At 40.9% G+C, this 26763-nt stretch overlaps 1 protein-coding gene and 2 pseudogenes across 2 annotated transcripts in view; 1 reads left to right on the top strand and 2 right to left on the bottom strand.

Annotated features, from left to right (window-relative positions):
- Positions 1 to 12770, bottom strand: part of LOC143582386 (UDP-glycosyltransferase 83A1-like) — a 28998-nt gene extending 16228 nt beyond the window's left edge. The window contains exon 1 of the mRNA XM_077064968.1: positions 12387 to 12770. Within this exon, the coding sequence (XP_076921083.1) occupies positions 12387 to 12770 (384 nt within the window). The remainder of the gene's footprint in view (positions 1 to 12386) is intronic.
- A 2517-nt stretch (positions 12771 to 15287) lies between these two features.
- Positions 15288 to 26763, bottom strand: part of LOC143582387 (calcium-dependent protein kinase 18-like) — a 93722-nt pseudogene continuing 82246 nt past the window's right edge.
- Positions 15850 to 16956, top strand: LOC143582392 (histidine kinase 1 pseudogene; annotated as a pseudogene). The gene is made up of 2 exons (XR_013143961.1): positions 15850 to 16658; positions 16741 to 16956. The product of XR_013143961.1 is annotated as a histidine kinase 1 pseudogene (transcript).

Raw genomic sequence — 26763 nt, forward strand, 5'->3', positions numbered from 1 at the left:
TATCAATATTACCATTCTTGTTTATGATCCCATCATTAATAAGTTTATGATAGGACAATGAAGAAACACTAAGTGACCCGGTACAGATTATAGATAATCTGGGGGTTAAGTAATGTTTCCCACGGATGAGGTCTAGCTGAGAAGGCTGTTCTTCAGGAGACCTGCAAAACAAACACCGTAAGCTCGTCACTGAGAAGGGGGGGTTCCTCCTTGTGACCACCCTCCGGCGTGAGAATCAGACTAGGTTGCTCTGAATATAAGTGTATATTAAGAGATTGCTAGATAACTGGATAGCAGATGATCTTACCATTCCGAGATGTTGGAGTATTTATAGCCGAAGGTAGGTTTCCAAGCAGGTACAGCCGGCTGAATAGTATTCCTGTTCTACCAACAGTGGACTATGCACATGCCATACTGGTTGGTGGGTAGGTTACGGCCAACAGTGACAAAGTCGGCTGCACTATTCCACCAACTGTAGATTATGCACGTCCCACCTACTGTGGATTGTACGCAGGCCATGCTGGTTGGTGAAAAGGTTACGGCCAATAGTAACACTATTCCACCAACTGTAGGCTGCGCATGTCCCACAGTAAGGGTTGGTGAGTAGGCAGCGGCTAATAGTGACAAACAGTACTAGAGGGTGCTCCTCCTCGCACTGTTGTCGGTGAGCTGTCACCCTGTGATTGGCTCACGGGTTGTTCTGGTCAGATCGTCTGTCCTATCCATACCTTGGTAAGTATAGTACAAAAGATCTTTCAGAATTATACAGACTGGCTCATTTAGGCGGGATTGTTCCTGCCTTGCTCATTCCTTCATGTGACTACTGAAGTATCTATTGTCTTGTGCGTGTAGCCCTGCTGTCTGCGGGTAGCCTTCCGTGATGGCTTGTATCCGCAACTGCGGGAACAGGCGGGGTACTTCACCATTGGGAGGCTTTCCCTGCGTGTACAGCTTGCGTACTGCGCGTAAGGTTCTATGAGCATGGTGGGTCCTGCGGGGAGCAGATGGTCTTTGCGCCGACGTCCCTGTTCAAGGTGAGTCTTGCGGGACCAACTGGGCTCTGCTGGGACCTACCTCTTCAAGTCCCCCCAGTCCAATGTTCTTCTCACGAATGTTCAATAAAGTGAGGTGAACTTTTGGACTTTAAGCAAGGGGTTTTGAAAAGGTTTAGTTTTAAGGTTCTCCGTGGAGATTCTTCCCGCGGATTTCCTAATGTCACTTGCAAAAATTCCCGATTTTTTTTTTTTTTGCTTGATCTTTGGGTATGATGCGGGTAGGTATGTAACCTTCTCGCAAGTCAGGAGCGTTGAGTCTCACTTGTGTGGATTCTCCTTGAGGTTTTAGTGGTTTTGAACATAGTGATCAATTATGTTTAAACCACCAATTCCATCCTGGAGCCTCAAAACAATGTATTTCTCGACGTTCCCGCTATGCGGGGATGTTATTTCCGTTTCCACAAGCATTGCCTAAAAGATCCTTCTTGGTTTCAATTCCCTGCGGAGCGCTAGGTATGTGAAGGGTTTTGCCTTAACACTGTACCCGCGCTCGTCTTACAGTTACTTTACTTTCAAGGTACCCCTGGCGTCAATTCCCTGCGGGTGCTAGGTATGTGAAGGGTTTTGCCCTAACACTGTACCCGCACCCGCCTTATAGTTACTTTGTTGCCGGGGTTTTCTTGGCTTCAATTCCCTGCGGGTGCTAGGTATGTGAAGGGTTTTGCCTGAACACTGTACCCGCATCCGTCTTATGGTTACTTGGTTGCCAAGGTAAGGGGTATTTTCCCGCTTACTTTTGAATCTTTTTGAATTTTGAATTTTGAAATTCGAAAGGTTGGTAAGGATAAGAACGGTCCAGACATCTGAAACGTCGTGTGGCGGTTTCTTCTGACTGTGTCAGGACGTGCAGGAAGTTATGGTGACGTGACAGAACATGGTCATTCCAGTCGCTTTTTTAGGCGCGTGGGCACGATTTTTCGGGCGCGTGGCCGCGAAATTACTGGCACGCGTCCTGTCAACAGCTGTTGCCAGCTTGCTTTTTGCCACGTGTCATAGTTTCATTGCACCTTCGATTTCTCTCTCCTCCGCATTAAATTCACCGCATTAATTGCGATTACTATATAAAGGGGGAGAGGGTTATTTGCAATTCACACTTTTCACTCTTCTCTTCATCTTTAAGGCGATTTCCGGCGAATACTCCTTTATTTAATCGAGCATTCTCTCGAAATCGTTTTCTTCTTCCTCTGCAAGATGTCTTCACGTGATGCTGAAGCTGTGGCCGACGACAGGAGTACTGCCGGCGAGTGCCAGTGTGCTCTGCCCGGCGATCAGTACCGGTATGTTGTCAGGAAGTTCATGCTCGATCCCCTCGAGCCTGAGTTTCCTGAATCCCACCAGACCGTGTACGATGCCCCCAGAGGCAAGATCGGGGTTTATGCTGCATTTTTTGTCTATGGGAATCTTAGATTCCCATTGACAAAATTTGTTTACCGTGTCCTTGAGAGGCACGGTGTTCATTTGACCGAGCTGCACCCCATGGCGATCGCCAAGATTCGCCATTTTGAGTGGGTGTGCCGGATTTTGGGCATCGAGCCCCATGTGGACCGCCTGATGACCTTCTATACCTGGAGGTGCATCCAGGGGTGGTACACCCTGACGACCCGTATCAAGGGTCTGAAGATTTGCGACACCGAGCGCAGTCTTCGCGCGTGGAAGCAGGAATTCTTCTACATTTCTGCCCGCGCCATCCTCCTTGCCATGAAGTTTAAAAATGGCCAAGCGATACCGAGCCTTCACGCCTCCAACTACCAGGAGGCGGAATGGTTTTCGAAGATATCCCGAATCCAATCTCCGGTTTACCGGTTTGCGGAATCCGGGATGGTTATGTTAGGGATGAGCCGGGTGTGGAAAGATGCGTCTCAGGTTCCCATCCTTCTCGAATACGGTTTGAACTCTATTCCATATGGTATGTCTTGTCTTTCTTTTTGATACAAGTTTGTCTTCTAACTGTTTCTTTTCTTTCAGAGGGAAATAATTTGGAGTCGCTTCTGTTCCCGCGGGAAACCGACGGTCCCGCGCGGATGGGTACTCGTGCTCTGGACGAGGGCGAGTTGCCCATCCTGGAGCAAACGGCGGATCGTTTTGTGGAGGTCTACCCGCTGGGCCACGAGATCCTGAGCCACCGGCGGCCAGGTAAGGCGATATTCTTTCCTCAATCCCTCAATGCTGTACCCGCTGTTGGAATTCTTGACCTGTCTTCTTCTGAGGAATCCTCAGATGCTCCTCCATTGGTGCGGAAGAAGAAAGCTGCTGCCGGCGGGAAAGGGAAGGAGAAGGCCTCCACGGCTGGTCCGGTGGTTCTATCTGACTCGGAGTCAGATAGTGAAGAGGTGGCGGGGAAGCCCGGTGGTGAGAAGACCACTGCTCCGGAGGCTACGACCGTTACCTCCGGAGAACCGACGAAGAAGACGGTGACCGGTACCAAGAGGCCGGCTCCATCGGGTTCCTCCCCGCCCGTCCGTACGTTCAGGGTCAAGAAAACCCGTAAGTACAATCATAGTTGTCTTTTTAGATTTATTACTTCATAAATTTATCTAACACTTTCTTCTTTGTGCAGGCGTGGATGTTGACGCACTCCGGGGTGAAACGCAGGGGAGTACCTCCCCGCCAATGACGGTAGGCTCGGTCAGCCTTCCTGAGGCATCGACCCAGGCGCCTGCGCCTGCATCCGCTGGTCCAGTTGCTCATTCCTTTGAGCCAACTGTTCCAGCCGAGATGACGTCACCGCCGGCCGTGAGTGCGATTTTTACAGCATCCTTCACGGAGCCGGCGGTTACTGCTGCTGCTGATGAGGCGGCGACCGCGGCGGCGACCACAACGGCGACCACGGCGGCTGCCACCCTGCCCGCGCCACCGGCACCGACGGCCGGACCATCAGGTACGCGCAGGGCTTCCCGCCGATCTTTGTCACCTTCCCGTCTGCCTGACCTGTTGGATGGATTTCCTTTAGGTTCAGGTGATGGGTTTGGCGGCTATCGGCCTGTCATTGACCCTACAGGTGCGTAGGGTTCCTTTCTTTTTCCCTTATGTTTTTTATCATCTTTTCCTTACTGCTTTTGTTTCTTTTGCAGTGTCGGATTCCAATGAAGTGTATGTTCCACGATGGAACATTCGCCGAGGAACAACCCTTCGCACACCTGTGGAGTGCGTGGACTGGGCTCGCCACGCTGCTCCCCCGGGTGCGTTGGGGGAAGCCATGGTTAGCTACCAGGAGGGTAGGCTAACCAATGAGCTTCGGGTTCTCCAGGCCCGGATGCAGCCGCCCGTCGAGCTGCTTTGTCGTGAAAACGACAAGTTGAAAGCAGCTCGCGCCAAGGACGTATCTGAGGCGCATGCTCTTCGGGAGGAGAACCAACAGCTGGCGGCAGCTGCCGCCGACAAGGAGAAGGCCTTCAAGGCCCTCGAGGTTGAAGTTCAGGCGCGACTCGAGGCCCGCTCCAAGGCTGCCCAAGCTGTGAATGAACAGCTTCGGCTGGCCAGGGAGACTGCGCGAAACGCAACCGAGAGGGCTGGCAAGGCTGAAGCCGTTGCTGAGCCTTTGCGTGTGGAGAATGAGGAGCTCAAGGCCAAATTAGAGGCTCTCCAACGCGCTCATGATGCCTTGGCAATGGAAGATGCCAAGAAACTCCAGGAAATCCTGGACCAGAGGGGGGTGCTTGACCACACCGAGCGGAAGCTTAAGGGCGTCGAAGAGGCTGCCGCAAAGGAAGTTTTACTTGCCAACCTTAACAAGAGCGAAGCCGAACGCGCCCATAACGAAGCTCAAGCTGCCCTCCAATGGCTTCTTCGAGAAGCGTTGCCTCATGTATGTTTAGCTTTGTCTTCACGCTTTTCTCTGTAAGAGAAAAGGTTCTAATACTTTGTATTTTTTCTTTGTAGGTTGTGCGTAGGGTCTTTTCAGAGACCTCTTACGATGATGCTATGAGCGCAGCCCTCAACGCTTCTCATGAGGATGGGGAAAAGGCCGGCTTCTTGCTTGGTCTAGGGTTTGTTGAGAAAGGCGTCCCGCCTTCCAACTTCCCTTTGTTCAATGTGGATACCGAAGCCATTTATGACCAAGCATTGAACCAATACGCCGCCTTCCCGCATCCAGTGGTGGAAAAGGTGGACGAAGTAGCTGTTGCTGATGATGGGTTAGCTGTCCTCAAAGCTTTCCTCGAACCACCCCGTTCTTCTGACGGAGCGGGTCCAAGTGGAAGCGGCCCTGAAGCTTGACCCTGAAGATCCCTTTCCATTGCTAAGATAGACTTGTATAGATTTACTCTTTTAGGCGGGTAGTAACCCGGCCATTCTTGTAATATATCATTGAAATATAAATCTTTTTGCGGATAAGATTGTTATTTCCTTCTTTGGATTCCTTGCTTTATAAACTCATGACTTGCATACTTAGTTTAAGTTAGCAATTTTCCAAGTGTTTTAGAATAAGTTAACCTGTTGAACGTGGTTGATGATGGGTTAAAGTTTCGCTTCCTTTTTCGTGATTGTGCGGGTAGAACCGTCACTTGCACTTGGCAGGATGGCTAAACTTTACCCATACCTGACCTGCGTGTAGGTTTTCCTTTTTTTTTTTTTTTTTTTTTTTTTGATAACCTTTGAACGTGGTAGATGATAGTTTGAAGTTTTGCTTCCTTATTTGTGATTGTGCGGATAAGACCGTCACTTGCACTTACAAAGATGGCTAAACTTTACTTACATCATACCTGCGTGTAGGTTTCCCTTATTTTTAACGTTGTGTTTATGCGGGTTTTGCCGCCTTCCACACGTAACGACTTACTTCTCCCCATTTATGCGGTAAATACCGGCACCAGTGGGGAGTTCATAAGGATAAAGGTAAACACATTATGAAAGGAGAATCATTTCCATTAGAAGTGGCTCTTGGCCTTTTCTTTACAAGTTTTGGAATTGATCTACATATAACATTTGCGTAATTGAGCTCCATTCCATGTTCTTGGGATGGGAGTGCCATCGAGCCTTTCGAGCCGGTATGCGCCCTTTCCCAGAACCTATTTGATAACGTATGGCCCTTCCCAGACCGGGCCAACTTTCCTGGGCGTTCTTGGTTCGAAGCCTCGTTGTTACGCAGTATGTAGTCTCCTTCCTTGAAGTTGCAGAGTTTTACCCGCGTGTTGTAGTACTTTTGCATTTGTCGTTTGTAGTTCTCTTCACGCACTGCGGCTAAGTCTCTGCGTTCCTCGGTTAGCATAAGATCCAACCGTCTTTCCGCATCATTGTCTTCTGGCTGACTCAAGACCCTTGGTGAGGGTAGACCAATTTCGACCGGGACCATGGCTTCAGTGCCATAAGTGAGGCTGAACGGGGTTTCTCCCGTACTGGCCTTCTTCAGCGTTCTGTTTGCCCAAAGGACGTGCGGAAGCTCGTCCACCCAGCCGGATCTGTGCTCCGAGAGTCTTTTCTTTATGCCATCAACGATGCTTTTGTTTGCTCTTTCCACCTCACCATTACCTTGCGGGTGTGCCACTGAGGTAAAGGTGTGGGTGATTTGAAGTTCTTTCAGCCACTGCTGTAGCTTCTTGTCAGCAAAGTTGGTGCCGTTATCGCTCACCAAATTCTGTGGAAGTCCAAAACGACAAATTATAAATTCCCAAATAAATTTTTTGATATGCTTTGCGGTTGTTTGGGCTAAAGGTTTTGCTTCTATCCACTTGGTGAAGTAGTCGATGGCTACCACTAGGAACTGAACATTTCCTGCTGCTATAGGAAATGGGCCTGTCACATCGATGGCCCACTTCTGAAATGGCCACAAAGAAGTGACTGGAACCAGTTCATTTTTTGGGCGATGCGTGTTAGGTGCGTAAAGCTGGCAAGACCTGCATTTTCTGATGTATGCCAGTGCATCCGTATGCATCCCCGGCCAAAAGTATCCCGCGTTGTTTAACTTGGCTACAACAGCGCGGGGACCTGCGTGTACCCCACAGATACCTTCGTGTACTTCCCTTAAGAGGTAGTCGGCATCTTGGTTGTCCACGCATCTCAAGAGTGGGCCAAGAAAGTTACGTCTGTAAAGGACGTCATTGACGAGTTGATAATTCAGTGCTTTACAGCGTAGTTTTCTTGCCTGTGTTTTTGACTCTGGTAGTATTCCTGCTGCAAGGTAATTTATTATTGGTGTCATCCACGTTTCTGTACTGGTTTGGATGACACAAATTTCCTTGTGCGGGACTGATGGTGCTTCGAGGAGTTCAATGCGGATGTCCTTTCCCAAGTGGGTGAAGGCTAGTGATGCAAGCTTGCTTAACGCATCCGCAGATTTGTTTTCGCTGCGCTTGACGTGTATGACTTTACAATCACTAAAATCACGCATAAGGGTTTTTGCCTGGGCGAGGTACAGGGCCATGGTGTCGTTCACAGCCGTGTACGTCCCATTTATTTGGTTGGCCACCAGCATGGAATCCACGTGGGCTTCCAAGTTTTTCACTCCCATCTTACGCGCAATTCTCAAACCGGCCAAGAATGCTTCATATTCGGCTTCATTATTCGTACTTGGAAAATCCAACCGAATAGCGTAAGTATATTCTTGGCCTGCTGGGTTGGTTAATTTTAACCCTGCGCCTGAACCCTCGTTACTGGCTGCTCCATCAGTGTAGAGTCGCCAGACATCATTGACGTCCTGTGCCGGGGAGGGTTGAGCCTCCTCCTGGCACTCTTTCTCCCGCGAAGCGGGGATTTCTGCAATAAAGTCGGCCAGGACCTGGCCTTTTATGGCTGGTCTTGGCTTGTACTTAATTGCATATTCTCCCAATTCAATTGCCCATTTGGCTAGACGTCCCGATAATTCGGGTTTGCCTAGAACGTTTGAGAGTTTGAAGTTGGTGAGAATGGTGATTGGGTGGCCCTGGAAATATCGTCTTAACCTGCGTGAAGCATGTATAAGTGCTAAGACTAATTTTTCGAGGGTAGAGTACCGGGTTTCTACGTCTGTTAGTACACGGCTAACATAATAGATTGGCATCTGGATGCCCTTTCGTTCTACTAGCAGGACTGCCCCGGTTGCTCTATCTGTTGCGGAAAGGTATAGGATTAACTCCTCTCCCGCTTGTGGTGCTGTAAGTGTTGGGAGTTCGATCAGGCGTGACCGAATCTCCTGAAAAGCTGCTTCCGCTTCTGGTGTCCAGCGGAAGTGCGTTTTCTTCAAGCAGTTTCTCAATGTTGACACGAAAGGAAACGACTTATCTGCATGGTTTGCCAAGAAGCGATTAAGTGCGACTAGTCGTCCATTCAGTGTCTGAGCCTGTTTGATGGTGGTAGGTGATTCCATTTTAACAATGGCTTCGACCTTTTCAGGGTTCGCTCTAAAGCCATCTTTAGTAACAATGACTCCCAAGAACTTCCCTTCTTCCATCCCAAATGAACACTTGCTCGGGTTGAGCTTCATGTTTATCTTTCGGAGCGTGTTGAAAGTTTCTTCAATGTCTTTCAACATCACCTCTGGCTCGAGGCTTTTGATGACCAAATCATCCATATAGACTTCCAAGTTTCTCCCGATTTGGGCATGAAACTCTTTGTCCATTAGTCGTTGGTACGTGGACCCTGCATTCTTAAGTCCGAATGGCATCATTTTATAACAAAATGTACCATCGGGCGTCCGAAATGCGGTTTTGTCCTGGTCATCAATGGCCATGTGGATTTGGTGGTACCCCTTATACGCATCCAAGAAGCATTTGAGGCGAAATGGTGCCAACGAATCCACTTTGAGATCAATTTCTGGTAACGGATAACAATCTTTGGGGCATGCTTTGTTCAAATCTTTGAAATCTATGCACATGCGCCATTGTTTGTCATTCTTCGGTACCATTACGGGATTTGCAACCCATGTTTGATATCTACTAACGCGTACGATGCCTGCGTCAAGGAGTTCCTTGACTTGGGTTCTACACGCGTTAGTTTGTTCAGGCCCCATTACTCTGCGCTTTTGTACGACTGGCGTAACAGCTGGATCGCACTTGAGCTTATGCTCCGCCTTACTTCGGGGTACACCAGTCATGTCAGCTGGTGCCCACGCAAAGATGTCAGCGTTTTTCTGCAGTAAGCGTTTGAGTAAGGTGCGGGTGGGATCAACGATTGTTGGTCCAATGGTAACGGCCTGGTCGGGGTATTTGCCATTGAAGGCCCATTTTTCTGGTTCAGTGATGGTTGGTTTAGCCTTTTTCGGTTTGGGTTTAGATGAAACAGATGCAATGCATACCTGGGGAATGCCAGAGATCATTGCTACACCCTCAGCTGTTGGCCATCCCATCATGCCATGGACTGAAGATACCACGGCGTTGAATCTTGCCATCCCGTCTCTTCCGAATAGGATGTCGTACGTATGATGTGGCTTTTTCATTACGACAAAATCCACGTCTTCTGTGCGTGAATGATTCCCATCAGTAAGAGTAACGGGGAAAGATAGGATACCCAGGGGTGTTTCTGTACTTCCGTCAAACCCTTCCATTGAAGCGTAGACCGTTTCCAAGCGTTCTTTGTCTTCATCATCCAGCTTATCAAAGAACTGTCTGTACATCACTGTCGACGAAGCGCCGTTGTCAGCAAGAGTGCGTGAAGTGATGTAGTGCCCCAGCTGGCTTCTGATGACGATGGGGCCTTCTTTGCTGGGGCCTCCTGGCACTCGCGGGAAGCGCACCTCAGCTTCCTTCCACGCGCATGGTTCTGCCACCCGTCTTTTTCTTCCTCTGACCTTGCCATGAACCATGTTGATGCTGATATCGACGGGCTTTCGTCCGTTACCTCTGTACCGGTTGTCATTCCTTCCTCCCTTCCTGATCGATGCCACAAGATGTGCAAGCCTTTCGTCCTTGACAAATGTCTCAATAATATCCTTCAAGGATGTGCACTCTTCAGTACCATGACCCTTTGTCCCGTGGAAATCACAGGATTTGCTTTGATCCGCATTAGGTTTCTGCCGGATCAATGGGGCTTTAGGCCATGGCAATTTTTCCGTGGCAAATATCTCCGTGACGCTCTTCGTGAGTGGCGTCCACCGGTGTTTTCGGTTTGAAGGGTGTGTGTTGTCCCTTCCGCCAACAAGAGGGCGAGAGCTGGATGAGGTGTCAAAGTTTACCCTTGACTGCCAAATACCTAGACTCCTCTTTTTGTTCTGCCGGGCGATCCGGACATTGTTCTCTCTGGTCCTCTGCGTGTAGAGGTGTGTACTCTGGGGAAGATCTCTTCCCAGTTGCTTTTCCGTCTCGGCAAAGCGCTTTGCCGCCGTCATGATGGCATCCCAAGTTGATGGCATGCCATCCTTACCCGTCAATGTGCGGATAAGTTCTGGGTATTCGGCGCCTTGGATGAAGGCGGCGCGAACCAGATCTTCACTTATGTTGCCGAGACTAAGCTTTTTGGAGTTGAAGCGAGTGATGAAGTCTAGTAGAGATTCATCCTCCTCTCTCACGCAGTTAAGGATCGTCCACTGCTCTTCAGTGTACTTCCTCTGTTGGCTGAAATGCTGGCTGAACTTGTTCTGAAAGTCCGCCCAGTCATATATGTGGTGGATCGGTAAACGATCGAACCATGCCCTGGCCGCTCCGACCAGAGTCATCTGGAACATGTAGCACCACGTGGGTTCCGTCCAGTTGCTGACGGTAGCCCCCGCAATGAACCTGTTCAAATGGTCGTCTGGGTCGGATAGACCATCATAAGTGCCAATGTTGGACATTTGTTTGGCACTTCTCGGGGCGATTGCTTCCGCAATGTCCCTTGCGAACTTTGACTTCCCTGCATTTGTAGCAGTTGGTCTAAAGGTTTTGGAAAAGTCACGCGGGTTTCTCTCCACGATTGGTTTAAAGGCTTCCCCAAAATTCCTTTTTGGTTGGACGTTCGTTTCCTTACGCTTCCCTTTCGCCTTATGGCGAGGGTTCGCGTCGGTGTCGGACTCCAACTCGTCGTCTGAGTACTCGCAGTCACTGCTCATATTGAGGTGTTGGCGAGTACTGGCGAATTCGTCAGCCTGTTGAACTGAACGCAAGCGTTCGTCCAATTCGGCTTGGAATTCTCTTTGCCGTGCTTCGGCCCACGCCTTCACTTGATCTAGTGTTTGGCGAGGAACCTTCGTTCGTTTTTCCAGTTGGGTATCGGAGAACCCCAATGGAATATTTACTCCACTTGCCCCGGCTTGGGTAGTCGGGGTAGTGTTCGTAAGGATTGTATAACCGCCGGTGTTCCCCCCAGTTGCTGGGGTTGTTACCGGGGTTTCTTGGTCGGTTACTGGCCTTTGAACCGGAGTAACGTTAACCATTTCTTCAGAAATTGTGAAAAAACTAAAATAGTTCTAGCTTTTATGCACGGATGGCGCCAATGAAGAAACACTAAGTGACCCGGTACAGATTATAGATAATCTGGGGGTTAAGTAATGTTTCCCACGGATGAGGTCTAGCTGAGAAGGCTGTTCTTCAGGAGACCTGCAAAACAAACACCGTAAGCTCGTCACTGAGAAGGGGGGGGTTCCTCCTTGTGACCACCCTCCGGCGTGAGAATCAGACTAGGTTGCTCTGAATATAAGTGTATATTAAGAGATTGCTAGATAACTGGATAGCAGATGATCTTACCATTCCGAGATGTTGGAGTATTTATAGCCGAAGGTAGGTTTCCAAGCAGGTACAGCCGGCTGAATAGTATTCCTGTTCTACCAACAGTGGACTATGCACATGCCATACTGGTTGGTGGGTAGGTTACGGCCAACAGTGACAAAGTCGGCTGCACTATTCCACCAACTGTAGATTATGCACGTCCCACCTACTGTGGATTGTACGCAGGCCATGCTGGTTGGTGAAAAGGTTACGGCCAATAGTAACACTATTCCACCAACTGTAGGCTGCGCATGTCCCACAGTAAGGGTTGGTGAGTAGGCAGCGGCTAATAGTGACAAACAGTACTAGAGGGTGCTCCTCCTCGCACTGTTGTCGGTGAGCTGTCACCCTGTGATTGGCTCACGGGTTGTTCTGGTCAGATCGTCTGTCCTATCCATACCTTGGTAAGTATAGTACAAAAGATCTTTCAGAATTATACAGACTGGCTCATTTAGGCGGGATTGTTCCTGCCTTGCTCATTCCTTCATGTGACTACTGAAGTATCTATTGTCTTGTGCGTGTAGCCCTGCTGTCTGCGGGTAGCCTTCCGTGATGGCTTGTATCCGCAACTGCGGGAACAGGCGGGGTACTTCACCATTGGGAGGCTTTCCCTGCATGTACAGCTTGCGTACTGCGCGTAAGGTTCTATGAGCATGGTGGGTCCTGCGGGAGCAGATGGTCTTTGCGCCGACGTCCCTGTTCAAGGTGAGTCTTGCGGGACCAACTGGGCTCTGCTGGGACCTACCTCTTCAGACAATATATAAACCATTGTAGCTACTGATGCAGCCCGGAAGACAGCTCTTCTGATTCCCATCTTCTTTGCCACTTCTACGGCCCATCTAAGCGAATCATCAACAACAATACACGTAACTCTACTTGGATCTTCTTTATTAATCATCTCTATTAGTTCTTCAAGCTTGTTGCGCATGGTTTGTAGCATTGACATGCCCAACTTACATAGGTCACTCCTACCGTCCCACGGGTCTAAACCATCCGGAACCGAGACCATGTGCATATCCCCTAAATCATCTTTATCTAAACAATTGCTTGTCACAAGTATATGACTAGCCTCTGTGTTAATAAATGTAAATTTGACTCCTTGTGTGACTAAACATTGGGCAAGCTCCATCATTGGAATTACACGGCCTTGTATAGGACAAGGCATTACTAAAACATGAGGTTTTGTCATGATTATACTTGTGTTTTGAGTTCATGATTTTGAGCTCATTTTTAAGGCTCTATGGTTTCTAGCCTCTAGTGATAATATTATGTTGACACTTCACAATACCTTTATTACTGCTATTAATTCATGTGTCACAGAACTAGCAATAATTGACAACTTTGACTCATTACAAAAAAGGTGACTTCACCCAAGAAAAATCATCCACCGACATGCCAATCATATTTTTGAAAAAAATTAGTAGTCTAATTTATAATATTTTTGAAAAAAAGATATGAAGAGTAACTAGTTCTTTCTGAAATGTTTTACTAAAGCCATTTAAATTAAGTGGCATGAATGAAATATATGTATCTATAGTGATTACTTTTTTAAATGACAAACTGAATTTCAATAAATCAAACTATGATCCATTAGTCGATTATAATCCATACTAAGAATAAGAATAATAACACTTGTAACTTTCACAATGTTAAACACAAGTAGTTAGTTGAATGACTTAAAAATAAATAAAAGGTTTAAGTGATTTTATTATGATACTTATAAATTTTAATAGAACTATAGGATAGTTCAATTTTTTCTTTCAGCTCATTCATATTTTATTTACGAACATAAATGAACAAAACTAAACAAACATACACAAAAATAAATAAACAAAAACAAGAAAGTCTGATGCATAAAGACATAAAGTATTGATGCGTGTATGTATTAATTTAATTATTAGTTTTTACTTACTACTTTATTTTAGTCATTTAGTAATGGCTCTATAAGTTAGTAGTGGGTAGTTTAATATTCATAGTGGTTAGTTTATTTGGAGTAGTGGGTAAGTACCTAAGTGGTTTGCATAACTATTTATAGTTTCTTTGTATTTGTTTTTAGTATGAATGAAAACTATTGAAAATTGGCAGCAATGTCTTATTCACTTCTCTAATTTCTTGGGAGTGTTTGTCTACTACAAAAGCTAAACTGGGAGATTGACCATCTCGAATCGGTCCCTATCAAACAACCTCATATGTGTAAACACATTTTTGACTATTGACATGCTCGTTAATGAAAGTAGTCTTTTCCTATAAAGTTGGTATGGTTCTTAGTTAATATCAAACCCAAGAACAACCTCATATGTGTAAACACACTTTTGACTATTGACATGCTCGTTGATGAAAGTAGTCATTTCCTATAAAGTTGGTATGGTTCTTAGTTAATATCAAACCCAAAAACAACATCATATGTGTAAACACATTTTTGACTATTGACATGCTCTTGTTATAATATGTGTAAACACCACACACACTCTACTTTGATCGATGCATCATGCTAATCATGATCAAACAAACCACCTGTCACTTGAATGTTTACAAGAGGGCCTAAACATTGAACTAATACAAAATAGATGAAGGATTATATCAATAATTATTATATATCAAGTTTGATGTAGAGGTGCACAAATCGGGTTTTTCAAATACCCGGGTTCGGGTATGATCGGGTATTGGTAATAAACGGGTCGGGTCCAGGTATTGTCTCTAAAAACCATACCCTATGCATCGGTTTCAGGTCAGGTTAGAACCAGGTATTTGAATACCCTATTTTCGGGTATTGAAAAAACCCTATTTTCGGGTTTTTTGGGGCTTTTTTTCCCGGGTATTTTTCAGGTATTTTCGGGCTTTTTTTTCGCGTATTTTTTTGGTATATATTGGATTTTTTTAAAGTTTGCACTTCTTCGGGGTAATTTTCGGGTATACATCGGGTATTTGAAATATCCGGTTTCGAGTATTGGAAAAACCCAGTTCCGGGTATGGAACCGGTTCGGGTTTTCGGGTATTGCCGGGTTCTATTCGGGTTCGGGTTTTAGTACCGAAATGCATAGCATATCCGTACCCTGCGGGTAGGATCGGGTTCGGGTATTAAAAAAAACCGGTTCCGAGTTTTTATTTTGGGTCCGGTTCCGGGTTCGGGTTTCTTATGCACCTCCAGTTGGATGTTTGTAATACAAATTGGTTAAATTTACCCTTTTGAACTGGATTTGTTTCCCAACAAATATAAAATTCTTTGATGTCATTTGTGACCCATTTTATGTTGTTTATGAGAAAATTCACTTCAAAAACAACATTTAACTTGTTTCTGTTTCTGATATAAATATCTGAAAGGTGGTCATACGAATTATAAGCTAGTGGTGTTTTCATGTCATTTCATATATTCTATCGAACATTATATTTGTTGTTATTCACTTGCCACATACAAACATGAATGAATAATTGGCCAAAATATTGATTTGTCATTCACTTGCAATATTAAACTTATAGAAACATATACATACAAATACCTACAAATCAAATGTACTCCATTAAAGAAACGTGAAAACCTCAAAACTCTATGAGACCGCACCGCCGACCTCTGCAGAGACTAAAATGCCAACCGTTAAGGAGACTAAATCTTTCTTGCCACGCTTTGGGCATTGCTTTTGGTGTTTTATTATGTAATTATCCCAAATTCCATGCTTGCAGTTCTTAACAGCCTACGAAACTACGACAAGCTAATCTTACCATCTGTGTCGATATCAGCTTCTTCCAGAAGTGGTTCTATAGATCCTTTCAAGCCCGTATGCTGTAACTAAAAGAAAAAAAAACAATGAAGTAAGAAAAAAGGTAAAGTTTGACTTTTGAAGTCAAAGATTCAAGCTTCGTGTTTTAAGTTGATAAGATTGTTCGAAGTTCTAGAAAAATTTTTGATCCTACATTTCCTTTCTATATTTAAAATAATCAAATATAGAAGAATAAATGGTTTTGAACTGGTAGCAAAATAATTCAAAAATCTTAAATTCTGCAACGAGTCTGTTTGACCAAATCATCAAACCTCAAAGATGTCTGAAAGTTGAAACTTATGAATAAATAAAGTAGTGGCAACATGTGTAACAGATTTTCCAGTTTCTCGTAAAGATACAGTTGACTTTCAAGGTCAAGTTGACTAATTTATATATAAGACCTGTTTATACCTTCACGGTATACACAAAACTTAACATTTGAATGTTCAAAAGTTAAACCAATAACGAAGCAGGAAATCGAGGCTTCGGTTTTCACCATAGTCGTTGATATCGGACTGCTTAAATTAAGCACGGATATATGGAAAGAACAGCTCAATTTCCTGGATATATTCAACAAAAGAGCAAAGTTTGCATGGGTTTTAAACCATGATACATCTAACACCATTAAAATGGAGCTTCATAACCGAGGACATTTGTTGATGGTTAACGAACCGTTGTACAAATCAAAGTTAGTTCAGATAATGGAAGCTGCCATTAAAGAGAAAATGATTCCTTTAAGACATGATGATAGTGAAACACATGAACTTCTTGAAATTGATAATGTGCATTCGGATCCGGAAAGCTCAAACGACTCCGAAAAGTCAGTTAATTCTACTTCAACAGGAATAGTTCAAGTTGAAGAAACGAGGCATGCGGTTTCTTCTTCAAGATATGGAATTGTGAACAACTGTTTTCTTGAATTAACTGAAGTTTGTTCAGAGAGGAACAAACCAGGGGCAAATGAGTCATTTCCAGTGGCGATTAATAATGATAATGCGCGGGAGAAACGTGTGCAGTATGCAGAGAAGACCGTTGATGTTCAAAAGTCGCTTGAAGGCGTACGTATTTTGCTTGCAGAAGATACACCAATACTCCAAAGAGTGGCAACTATAATGCTTGAAAAAATGGGTGCCACGGTGGCAGTTGTAGGAGATGGATTGCAGGCTGTTGAAGCTTTACAAAGTCCCTTAGAAGACGACATGACAGCTCAGCAAAAGATGCGGGACCCGCCATCGTATGACTTGATACTCATGGATTGTCAGGTATTATGAATTTATGAAACTTTATATAAGTTATATAATTATGTGATTGTTTCTGATTTGAATGATATTTTTGAGATTTTAGATGCCAAAGATGGACGGTTATGAAGCAACGAAAGCAATTAGAAGGGCGGAAATGGGAACGGATTTGCATATCCCGATTGTTGCATTGACAGTGCATGCCATGTCATCGGATGAAGCTAAATGTTTAGAGGTCGGGATGGATGCGTATCTAACGAAACCTATTGACTGCAAGCTTATGATTTCCACCATTTTGTCTTTTAACCAAGTTACAACCTAATTCTCGCATAATGAGGAGCACAGAATAATATGTTACTTCACAATTTAGAAGAAGACAGAAGGTTTATAATTGTAAACTATAGATTGTATCAAAGTATAGCCGAAATAGTAGAAGCATATAGGAGCAGAGTTTTGACTTAAAACATATGAAAAATGCATAGTTCTTTTTGTTTATTGTGGCCACTGGCCAAATATCTAATAATAATAATAATAATCAAAGTGCACTAAGTTTTTCCCTAAAGTATGGATATGATAATCTTTAGAGAAAATTCCAATTTGACTCCCTGAAATGAAGATGGAATAGCCCCTGAAAACGAAATTGCGCATTTTGAACGTCTGTGATATTCGGGCGGGTCAGAATGTGCCATTCCCGTCAGTTGACCGGCGTTGACTAACCAAAAAAAGTTGAAATGACCATTTTGCCCCTATATCTTCAACTTTATCATCTAACCCAGAATCTTCTTCATCTTCATCATCTTGTTCATCTCAAGAACCCTACTTTTTAAATTTAGGGCTTTTTCAAATCTTGTCAAAAATCTACAATTCTAATTTGGTATAATAATAATAATAATAATAATAGTAATCTGAGAATTAAAACTTTCAATGCAATGGTAATGGTTTCATATAATAATAATAATAATAATAATAATAGTAATAATAATAATAATAATAGTAATCTGGAATTTTCTCTAATCTTTATTAACATATATTCAATTCATTTTCGGACCCTTAAAACCAAAAGGAATCTACCATTCAATGCAATGGTAATGGTTTCATGTCCATAGCTTCCGGTATTTGATTATCATGTTCTTTTCTCTTCTTATTTATTTTAATACCGAGAAGAGCATCTCTACATTTTAATACATTTTATTCGTTTCAATTTGGTCAATGAAAGTCAAAACCGGTTTCGGTTCGGGTTTAGGGCACGGTTCCAGTCTGATTTTCGGGTCAGTTCAGTGATGCAGTTCTTTTGCTCACCTCTAATGAAGATAACCACGAACCAAATTTAGAATTTTGTCTTAAATAGATGTTGACAAAGAGCAGTCCAACGATTCAAGTCAAATGGTAAGTAATTTAGAATACATGATTGGAGTTGTAAGTATGAAAACTTTCTTTAAGTGTTGGTACGACTACGTGAATGTTTAGCACAACTATGTGAATGGGCTTATATAGTCATGTAAGTGTCTGTCATGGTTTAAGTTCATGATGATCTTGACTATGGCTAAGAGACTCAACTTAGCTAAGTCACATGCACTGGCGTAGCCAGAAAATCTTTCCTACGGGTTCGGAAAATTTTGAGGGACGGACGAAGGATTGTTTTATCACTTAGATTTGGGTTTTCTACGGGTTTGATGTTGAAATTTCTACGGGTTCGATATCAAAATACACTAATATATAACACTAAAACAAAATTTTGTACGGGTTTGGCCAAACCCGTTCCTCTAAAGCTGTTTATGCCCCTGGCCACATGTTGATTTAAGAAACAATTGATAAGTCATACGGAGACCACAAGAAAAGCCGTGAGTGGTTTGTTGTAATGCTTTCGTTCATTTTAGTTATAAACTAGTTTTCATAACCCACACGTTGCGCGGGTTGGTTATTAAGTTTGTAAAGACCGTAGATGTTTAGCAGATAATGTTTACTTGCTTCACGGGTTTTTATTAAGTATGTGAAGACCATATATGAATTAGCGCTTGTGAAGACCATATATGATTAAGTTTGTAAAGACCATACATGTTTAGCGCTATTAAGTTTGTGAAGATCATACACAGATGAATTAGCGCCAGTTGGTTATTAAGTTTATATAGATGTTTTTAGTTTTGTAATTATATAACATTTGACCGTAACATTGACCTAGTGTCTTAATATACATTTGTTAAGTTATTTCCGTTGTGTTTTATTGTTATTCAGTCTTCACGTGACAAAACAGTACATTCAAAACCGAAGAGTGCGGTGAAAGTCAACAAGTAGATATAGTGAAAAACGTAGACAATAAGCACCCATAAGCTTTACTACAAATAAACTAATTGCGTCCAGCTTAAGAGTTAAGTCTAATCTAAACCACCTCCTAATTACATCTATTGAAGAACTAATAAGTTACCATAGGCTAAAAGTAAAACTCATGCCCATCCATCGACCCGTGGTGAATTGGAAAGTTAGAGCGCGCAACATGTGCATTGGGTGCCTTTAGAGGCCATGCGAATTATGTCTAGATGGGGTAAGTCCATATACAAGTCAAAGAACTTCAAGGACATGAAAATGAAATGACATAAAATGGGAAAAAGTCCAAAAACAGCCATGCTTGGGCCACATTGTAAAAATTACTATACTTACTACAAGTATATTGAATACTGGGAGATTTTTTTGAGCTAATACTTTTGTCATGATCTAGTTTTATACTTTATATCATATTATAAAAAAAACTAGCTTTAAAAGTCACAAACTTTGAACATACATATGAAACATTTTAACCATTTTTTACAGTTTAAACATTGACACTTTATTTGTAATGGATTTGTGACAGTATTGACCAAAATGCAAACTTTGACCATTTCGAAAATGGTAATCAAACTTAAAGTATCATATTTACCTATTTAACTATGAGCATACATACAAAACATTTTTAACCATTTTTTACAGTTTAACTTTTAATCAGTTTGGATTGAATACATTCCAAATCCCATCTATTATGTCAATTCACTTTGTAAGATAAGAAAATTAATCATGCATCATATAATAAATAATAATAACAAACAACAATTCCATTGCTTATTCAGCCAATGTCATAAATCATTCGTTCAAACACTATCAAGTGATCTGTTTAATTCACACACGACTATTCCTACAACATCAGGTATATGAAGTTATGAGAGAGGTCACATGGGCATTATTTGCAAGCATCGAGCTCGATAACAATAAAGTATAAAAACGGTTTTGTTCAAGCGTTCCATAGGGATCCAAGAGACAACAGTACATATTACAAATAATGAGTTAAGTTTAATCATAACGAGTTTATGCGCATAAGCTACATATACACAATACATTGCATATAAGTAATTTATTTTTATTCAAATTACTTAAACTTTCAATTTTACCCGACGGATACAGACGTTGGTGATAACTTATTTTAGAGACTTGAAATATATTTAATGATCCTATAATGTTTGAATTATATGGTATATGATTATATTTTATAACTATTTTATAAAATACCAACGACGAAAGCGAATTGATTCGTCTAGCGTTATCTTTTTGTTTTGCTCGTTTTACTTTAACGAACCTATTTCGTGAATTAGCACCGACATAAAAGCATACGAACGTTAGAGACAAAAATAATAACATTACACGCAATAATAATGCATAAATTTATATTTATGTATTCGATTACATATTGAAATAATATTAAGTTCGTATAATATATGTATTTCCACTCAAATAAAAAAAAGTATGCCTCTTAAATAATTAAATACATCTACAGAAAAATCCTTATAGAAACACAATAAAGTAATAAGTTAAACTTGTTTTCATACAACTTGTTATATTGATATAGAGACACAACTTAAACTTCATTGAATTGTTTATTACAAGAATTCAATGATTGGTATAGTGTTCTTTCTTTAAGAAAGCATGATACTAAATTGTCAAACAACCATCAACATTCCATTTAACTATTAAACCATCCTGATCCAAAAATTAACTTCTTCAAATTTAATATCCATATATAAATTATTGTATATAAGCCATGAACAAAATTCATGTGTTTCTTGTCAGTGGCAACGTATGCTCCATCACAATCCGGTGTGGTTTAAAAACCGCTCAAACCGTCGCTTATAGCTATATTCACGGTTTATAGGTGTTTTCTAAAAAGATGTGTTTCTTTGTCTTTTGTTTAACCACGGCTTATAGCTCTATATGTGGCATATGTGTTTTTTTTTAAAACGTGTGGTTTTGTCTTTTTATGTTTAATGTATATTAGTTTTAATTTAATTTAATTGATTATGAAGCGACCACATCGAGCACATCGATAAAAATCACAAAAAACCACCACCGCGTTCTGACCATGAAGCGAGCACATCGAGCATTAGGTGTGGTCGCGAGGACAACGACGACGTTGTACAATAAAAAACATGAAAACCACCACCATTACAACGAGTTTGTACAAATAATAACAAAATGTAGAAATATATATATAAATGACAACGTCATTAGCGTATTAACGAAAGATAATTAAATCTTAGGATTTACGTGACAATAAAAAGCACAAAAACCACCATCACGTTATGACCATTAAGCGAGCACATCGGGCGTCAGGCGTGGCCACGAGGACGACGATAGACCGGGATTCAGATGTAGGTTTGATAGCACGACGCCACGACGGCAACGATGCCATTCGTGACACTGCCATTAAGATAGATTTTTATTATTATTTGTACAAACTCGTTGTAATGGTTGTGTGTATGTATATATCGTCTATTTACATTGTTTCGTTATAATTTTTATAATTGTTGATAAAGAAAATAAAACAAAAAATCTATTTTTAATAAAACAACAAAAAGAAAAACAATAATTAAAATGAATAAAATCAAATTAAAAGTAAAACAAAATTAACACAAAAAGACAAAAAAAACCTTTTTAGAAAATATCCTTATATGCTGCAGATAGATCTATAAGCGGCGTCTGGTGCAGTGCGGGGGTGTGGTTAGCAAAACCCTTCTTTTTATATAAAATCTGGCACAAGTTATTCACATGTCAAGCATCATTCATCAATATTGTGTACCAACCAACGTACCCTGTCTTCTCCTTTCCTTCATCTGCGCCGATCCATCACTACACAGTACACAGTACTCACCATGTCTTTGCATTGTTTTGTTAATCAATAGTACACAGTACAAGATACACAAGCCTTTTCGTCACATTAATCCGTAGTCATAATCCTAGAACTAAGTGAGCTAAAACTCATCTCTAAACTATCTTTAGATTTATAAAGTTAGTTTATGCTAGCTCTATCACCCAAAGAACAAGATACACATTAATTTGTTTATTGATGTTAAAATATATGCTTAAACTGTTTTAATAAATATGAGTTTTGATTATAGATTGAAAGGGTTGTAAAATATGAGTTTAAAACATGTTAAAGGTAATTTTGGTGTATAATTCGTTTTTAAAAAAAGGGGGTAATCAAGAATTATTAACTTAGATTGTGTTTACAAAGTCCTAAAAATATTATATAACCTCATGTTGTTAAAAAAATGGTTTGTATAAAATATTTATATACAAGTAGTTTATTTGAAAGATGGAGAATAAACTTATGAAATGTATAAAGTTTGGATATGAAAGGATAAAAAAGTAAAACACGAGTTATTGGTTTAGGTCGGCCACCACTCATCTTGGCGGTGATAGGATGAAGAAGGGCGATGGTTATGGTGGTGTATTGGATCTGTCACCGACTGAACAAATATTTTATACAAACCATTTGAAAATCTTTTTGGTGAGTTATGAATGATCCAATACACCACCATAGTGCTCTGGGATGCGTTGTCAAAGCTTGTATGGGTAGTTCGTATCTACCTGGGAGAAGTGATAAGGTTTGTTTTTTTTAGTAAAAAAATTTGTTAAACATTGAGTTAGGTCTTGTTTTGTCTCCATTGTTTGAATCTTTGATTTTAAAAGTGCTTTGAGTTGGAACAGAAAATGTAGAGAAACATGCCATGATGGAAAAAAAATGAAGACAATTTCGACCAAGTGTAGATACGGGTTATGTTGGTGAACTTAATATTGAATATTATTATATTGAATATTATTGTATAGCTTTGTGGATAGTTATTCTTGTTTTACATTTAGCTGTTTGGTTCTATTTAGTTTGGATATTTATTTTTTTGTATGATATTTTATATTTTACAAAACGTGAATATAATGTTTACATGAAAATATTGGAACAAAATATATCAAGAAATGATTAATTTCATATGTAGCAAAAAACTTGAAAAATTGTAGCAAAATCATGCCAAAGTTTGTATCTTACATTCATGAGCTTCTATATGTTTTGTAATTTAAACTCATGAGCTCACCAACTTTTTCGTTGACCAATTATTTTTTAAGCATGTATTCATGTACCTCTTCTCAAGTATGAAAAAAATATAGAGAATTAGATGAGTTTATTTAGATATAGAAAACCCATTTAGAATACTTATACTAAATTGCAGAGCTTAACCCTAAAGAAGCCATGAGAGATAGTTGAGCCTATCACCAAATTAGATTGTAGTTGAATTTTTAGCTTTGTAATATATATGACATTTGATTGCAACATTGACCTAATGTCTTAATATACATTTGTTAAGTTATTTCCGTTGTGTTTTTGTTGTTATTCAGTCTTCACGTGACAAAACTGTACATTCAAAACCGAAGAGCGTGGTGAAAGTCAACAATTAGATACAGTGAAAAACATAGACATAAAGAAAATAAACTAATTGTGTCCATCATAAAGAAAATACTATAATTTAACGGTGGTGCTTAAGTCCAAACCCCCTCCTAATTACATCTATAGAAGAACTAATAAGTTACCATAGACTAAAAGTAAAACCCATGCCCATGCCCATGCCCATGCCCATGCCCATCCATCGACCCGCGGTGAATTGGAAAGTTAGAGCACGCAACATGTGCATTGGGTGCCTTTACAGTCCATGCGAATTATGTCTAGATGTGGTAAGTCCATATACAAGTCAATGCACTTTGAAACACAGGAACCACACGTACATAAATTTGGCTTAAAATCATAAACATCTTCTCTTCCATCTACATTATAATAGGAAATCAAAACAAAACCAAATTGAATAGAAATATCGTTAACTATAATTAAAGACTTGTTAATTTCCAAATATTAATTACTTATGTATAGACGAGCACAATTTATGTGGGGAATCCTTTGGAGAGCCTGTTTGAAAACCAAGATAAGAAGCAGTGTAAAATCATGAAAATATTAGCATAAATACACTTGTAAGAAATTTTTGGTTTCAAAAGAAGGCTTTTAGATATATTTTCAGGTCGGCCAGTTTAAAAGTTTTGAAACGGTGTGGTTTTCATTTTTTGACCAACCGTAAAAACCAAACCAGATCTATCAATACATTTTTAATGATTATTTTTTTTTTCCGGTTGGTACAACTGTGAACTACTTATCATTTATGTACATTGATTTTGGGCTGTACAATGTGCAAAAACTGAATATGATCAGTGGGTAAAAAGATCATTGTTGTCAAAGATGTTGTAAAAACATAGTTATAATTCAATCTTGACCAAATAGTCCTAGACCATTAATAACTTTTTGGTTTGGATCTGTTTAAATTTTCAACGAGTAGGTTTTCGTTAAGAGCGTTAAGAAAATAATAACTTGCTGGTACTCACTAGAGACCATAATGTAGTTTGAAATTATACCATTTTGTTTAAAGTGTTTGTAACAGATCTTTTGGGTTGATAATGTTAATGTTAAGGTATTACTAGTTATGATAATTTTCTCTCATTAAATCAGAATTAAATTGTACGTGCGTTTTTAGCTTTACCCCTCAAGCAAACTTGCATCGGATCCACCGAAACAGCAACAAACATGAGCATGAACATGAACAAGGAAAGGAAGACGAACAAGGAGGGGTGGAGGATTCTAGACATTTTAGAGAATGTTGAAAGAATATTTCTTCAATTATAAATCAAAGAAGGGGTTTAGGCTGACGTTTATAAACTGAAATGAAAAGATAAAAAAAAAAGTGTAAAAAGAACTTCAAGGAGATGAAAATGAAATGACATAAAATGGGAAAAAGTCCAAAAACAGCCATGCTTGGGCCACACTGTAAAAATTACTATACTTACTACAAGTATATTGAATGAATACTGGGAGATTTTTTGAGCTAATACTTTTGTGATGATCTAATTTAATAACTTTATATCATATTAAAAAAAACTTTTTCTAGAACTCTTGTAACATATTATAGTGAGCAAAAAAAAAAAAAGATTATGCTTGTTAAAAGCAATTTTACTATACCTGTTCATTTATATAAAGTTTTGTAGTTCAATTTTGCAGCTTTTTATTTTTCTACTTTTTATAATAAGAATACATAAATATCCAATAACTTTTTATTTTTTTACTTTTTATGATAAGAATACATGTGTCATTATGTTACATGATTCATATATTATGACTTAATAAGTTAATATTATACTCTTATAATCAAATACTTCTCTAATGCTATCATCACTTCATGCCAAACCATTGACACTGACCATGAGGCTGAGGGGTGTGGGGGGCTCCAACGGGGGCGCGAGTGGGGGCTCCAGCCAATAATATTGTGACGTGTGGCAGAGAGAGAAACTGGATAAGGTGGGTGTTGGAGCCCCCGCTGGAGCCCCTGGCCCTGGTGTGGAGGGGCTCCAGCAGGGGCTCCAGCGGATTTTTTTTTTATTTTTTTATAAATATATTCAAAAAACGTATTATTAAAAAAACTCATAAATTATTAAAAAAAACACACATTTTTTTTAAAATTCAAATTACAAAAAAAACATACTAAAAATTAAACAAACAATAATACTTAATAATAACACTAATCTAATACAAGATCATCGGGTCGCCTCGCCCACAAATGTTCAACCAACTCATGTCGAAGATCCCCGTGTATCTCACGGCTCTTGATATTTGCTATGTTATGAAGTTTTTGTTGATCACTGATTGTGGACGGTTGTGGCGGAATGTCACCTTGGTAGTTTTGGCAGATAGCTTTGCCCTCGTCTTCTAACGTCATGTTGTGTAGGATCAGACACGTGTAGACGACGTCCGTTATCCTCTCCCGAGTCCAATAACGTATCGGGTTCGCCAGAACATAATATTGTTTTTTTATAGCTTCAAAAGCTCTTTCAATATCTTTTCTAGCAGACTCTTGCTTCTTCGTAAAATACTTCCGTTTGTCGGCGATTGGATCTGTAAAAGCTTGAACTAACAAAGCCCATTCGTTGTAAATACCATCGACCAGATAGTACCCGTACTTGAAGAGTTCTCCATTTGCAACAAAAGATTGAGGTGGTTCAACCCCGTCGATAAGGTCGTTGATCAAATTTGACTGATCGATAACATTAAGGTCGTTATTTGACCCAGCAACACCAAAAAAAGCATGCCAAAACCAAAGATCCTGTGACACCGCCGCCTCAAGTATAAGGGTCGGCCCTTCATGATCACCACGGTGGAACTGACCTCGCCAGGCCGTTAGACACATAGCCCATCCAACATGCGTACAATCGATGCTACCTAGCATCCCAGGAAAACCATGTTTTTCTGCGTGCACCTCATATATGCGTTGGATGTCATACATTGTAGGTTTACGCAGATATCTCCGAGCGTAAGTCGATATGACTCCTACGTATATAAAATAATCTATAAACATATAATATATATTACAAAATGTAATAAATATTTAATAAAAAGTAAAATTAATGTTTTTTACCTTGGCAGAAAAAATGAAGGGATTCACGTGCAACCCTTTTCGACATCTGTAAATACTCATCCAAAGCGTCCGACGAGATGCCGTACGCTAATTGACGGATAGCAGCCGTGCATTTTTGAAGAGGGGTAAAACCGGGAAGACCCCTAGCATCCTCCCTTTGTTGAAAAAAGGGATACCGTGCCTCTAAATCACTTGCTATACGCATGAACAATTGTCTGCTCATTCGGAAACGAGTTCGAAAATCCGACTCCTCGTATACCGGTTGAGGGCTAAAATAATGCCTAATCAAAGAATCGTTAGCACCCGATCGATCACGATCACGAGGTGGT

This window comes from Bidens hawaiensis, unplaced genomic scaffold (genome assembly GCF_021521415.1).
Source record: "Bidens hawaiensis isolate Kalapana, Puna unplaced genomic scaffold, B.hawaiensis_p1.1 tig00031549_1, whole genome shotgun sequence".
Taxonomy (NCBI): domain Eukaryota; kingdom Viridiplantae; phylum Streptophyta; class Magnoliopsida; order Asterales; family Asteraceae; genus Bidens; species Bidens hawaiensis.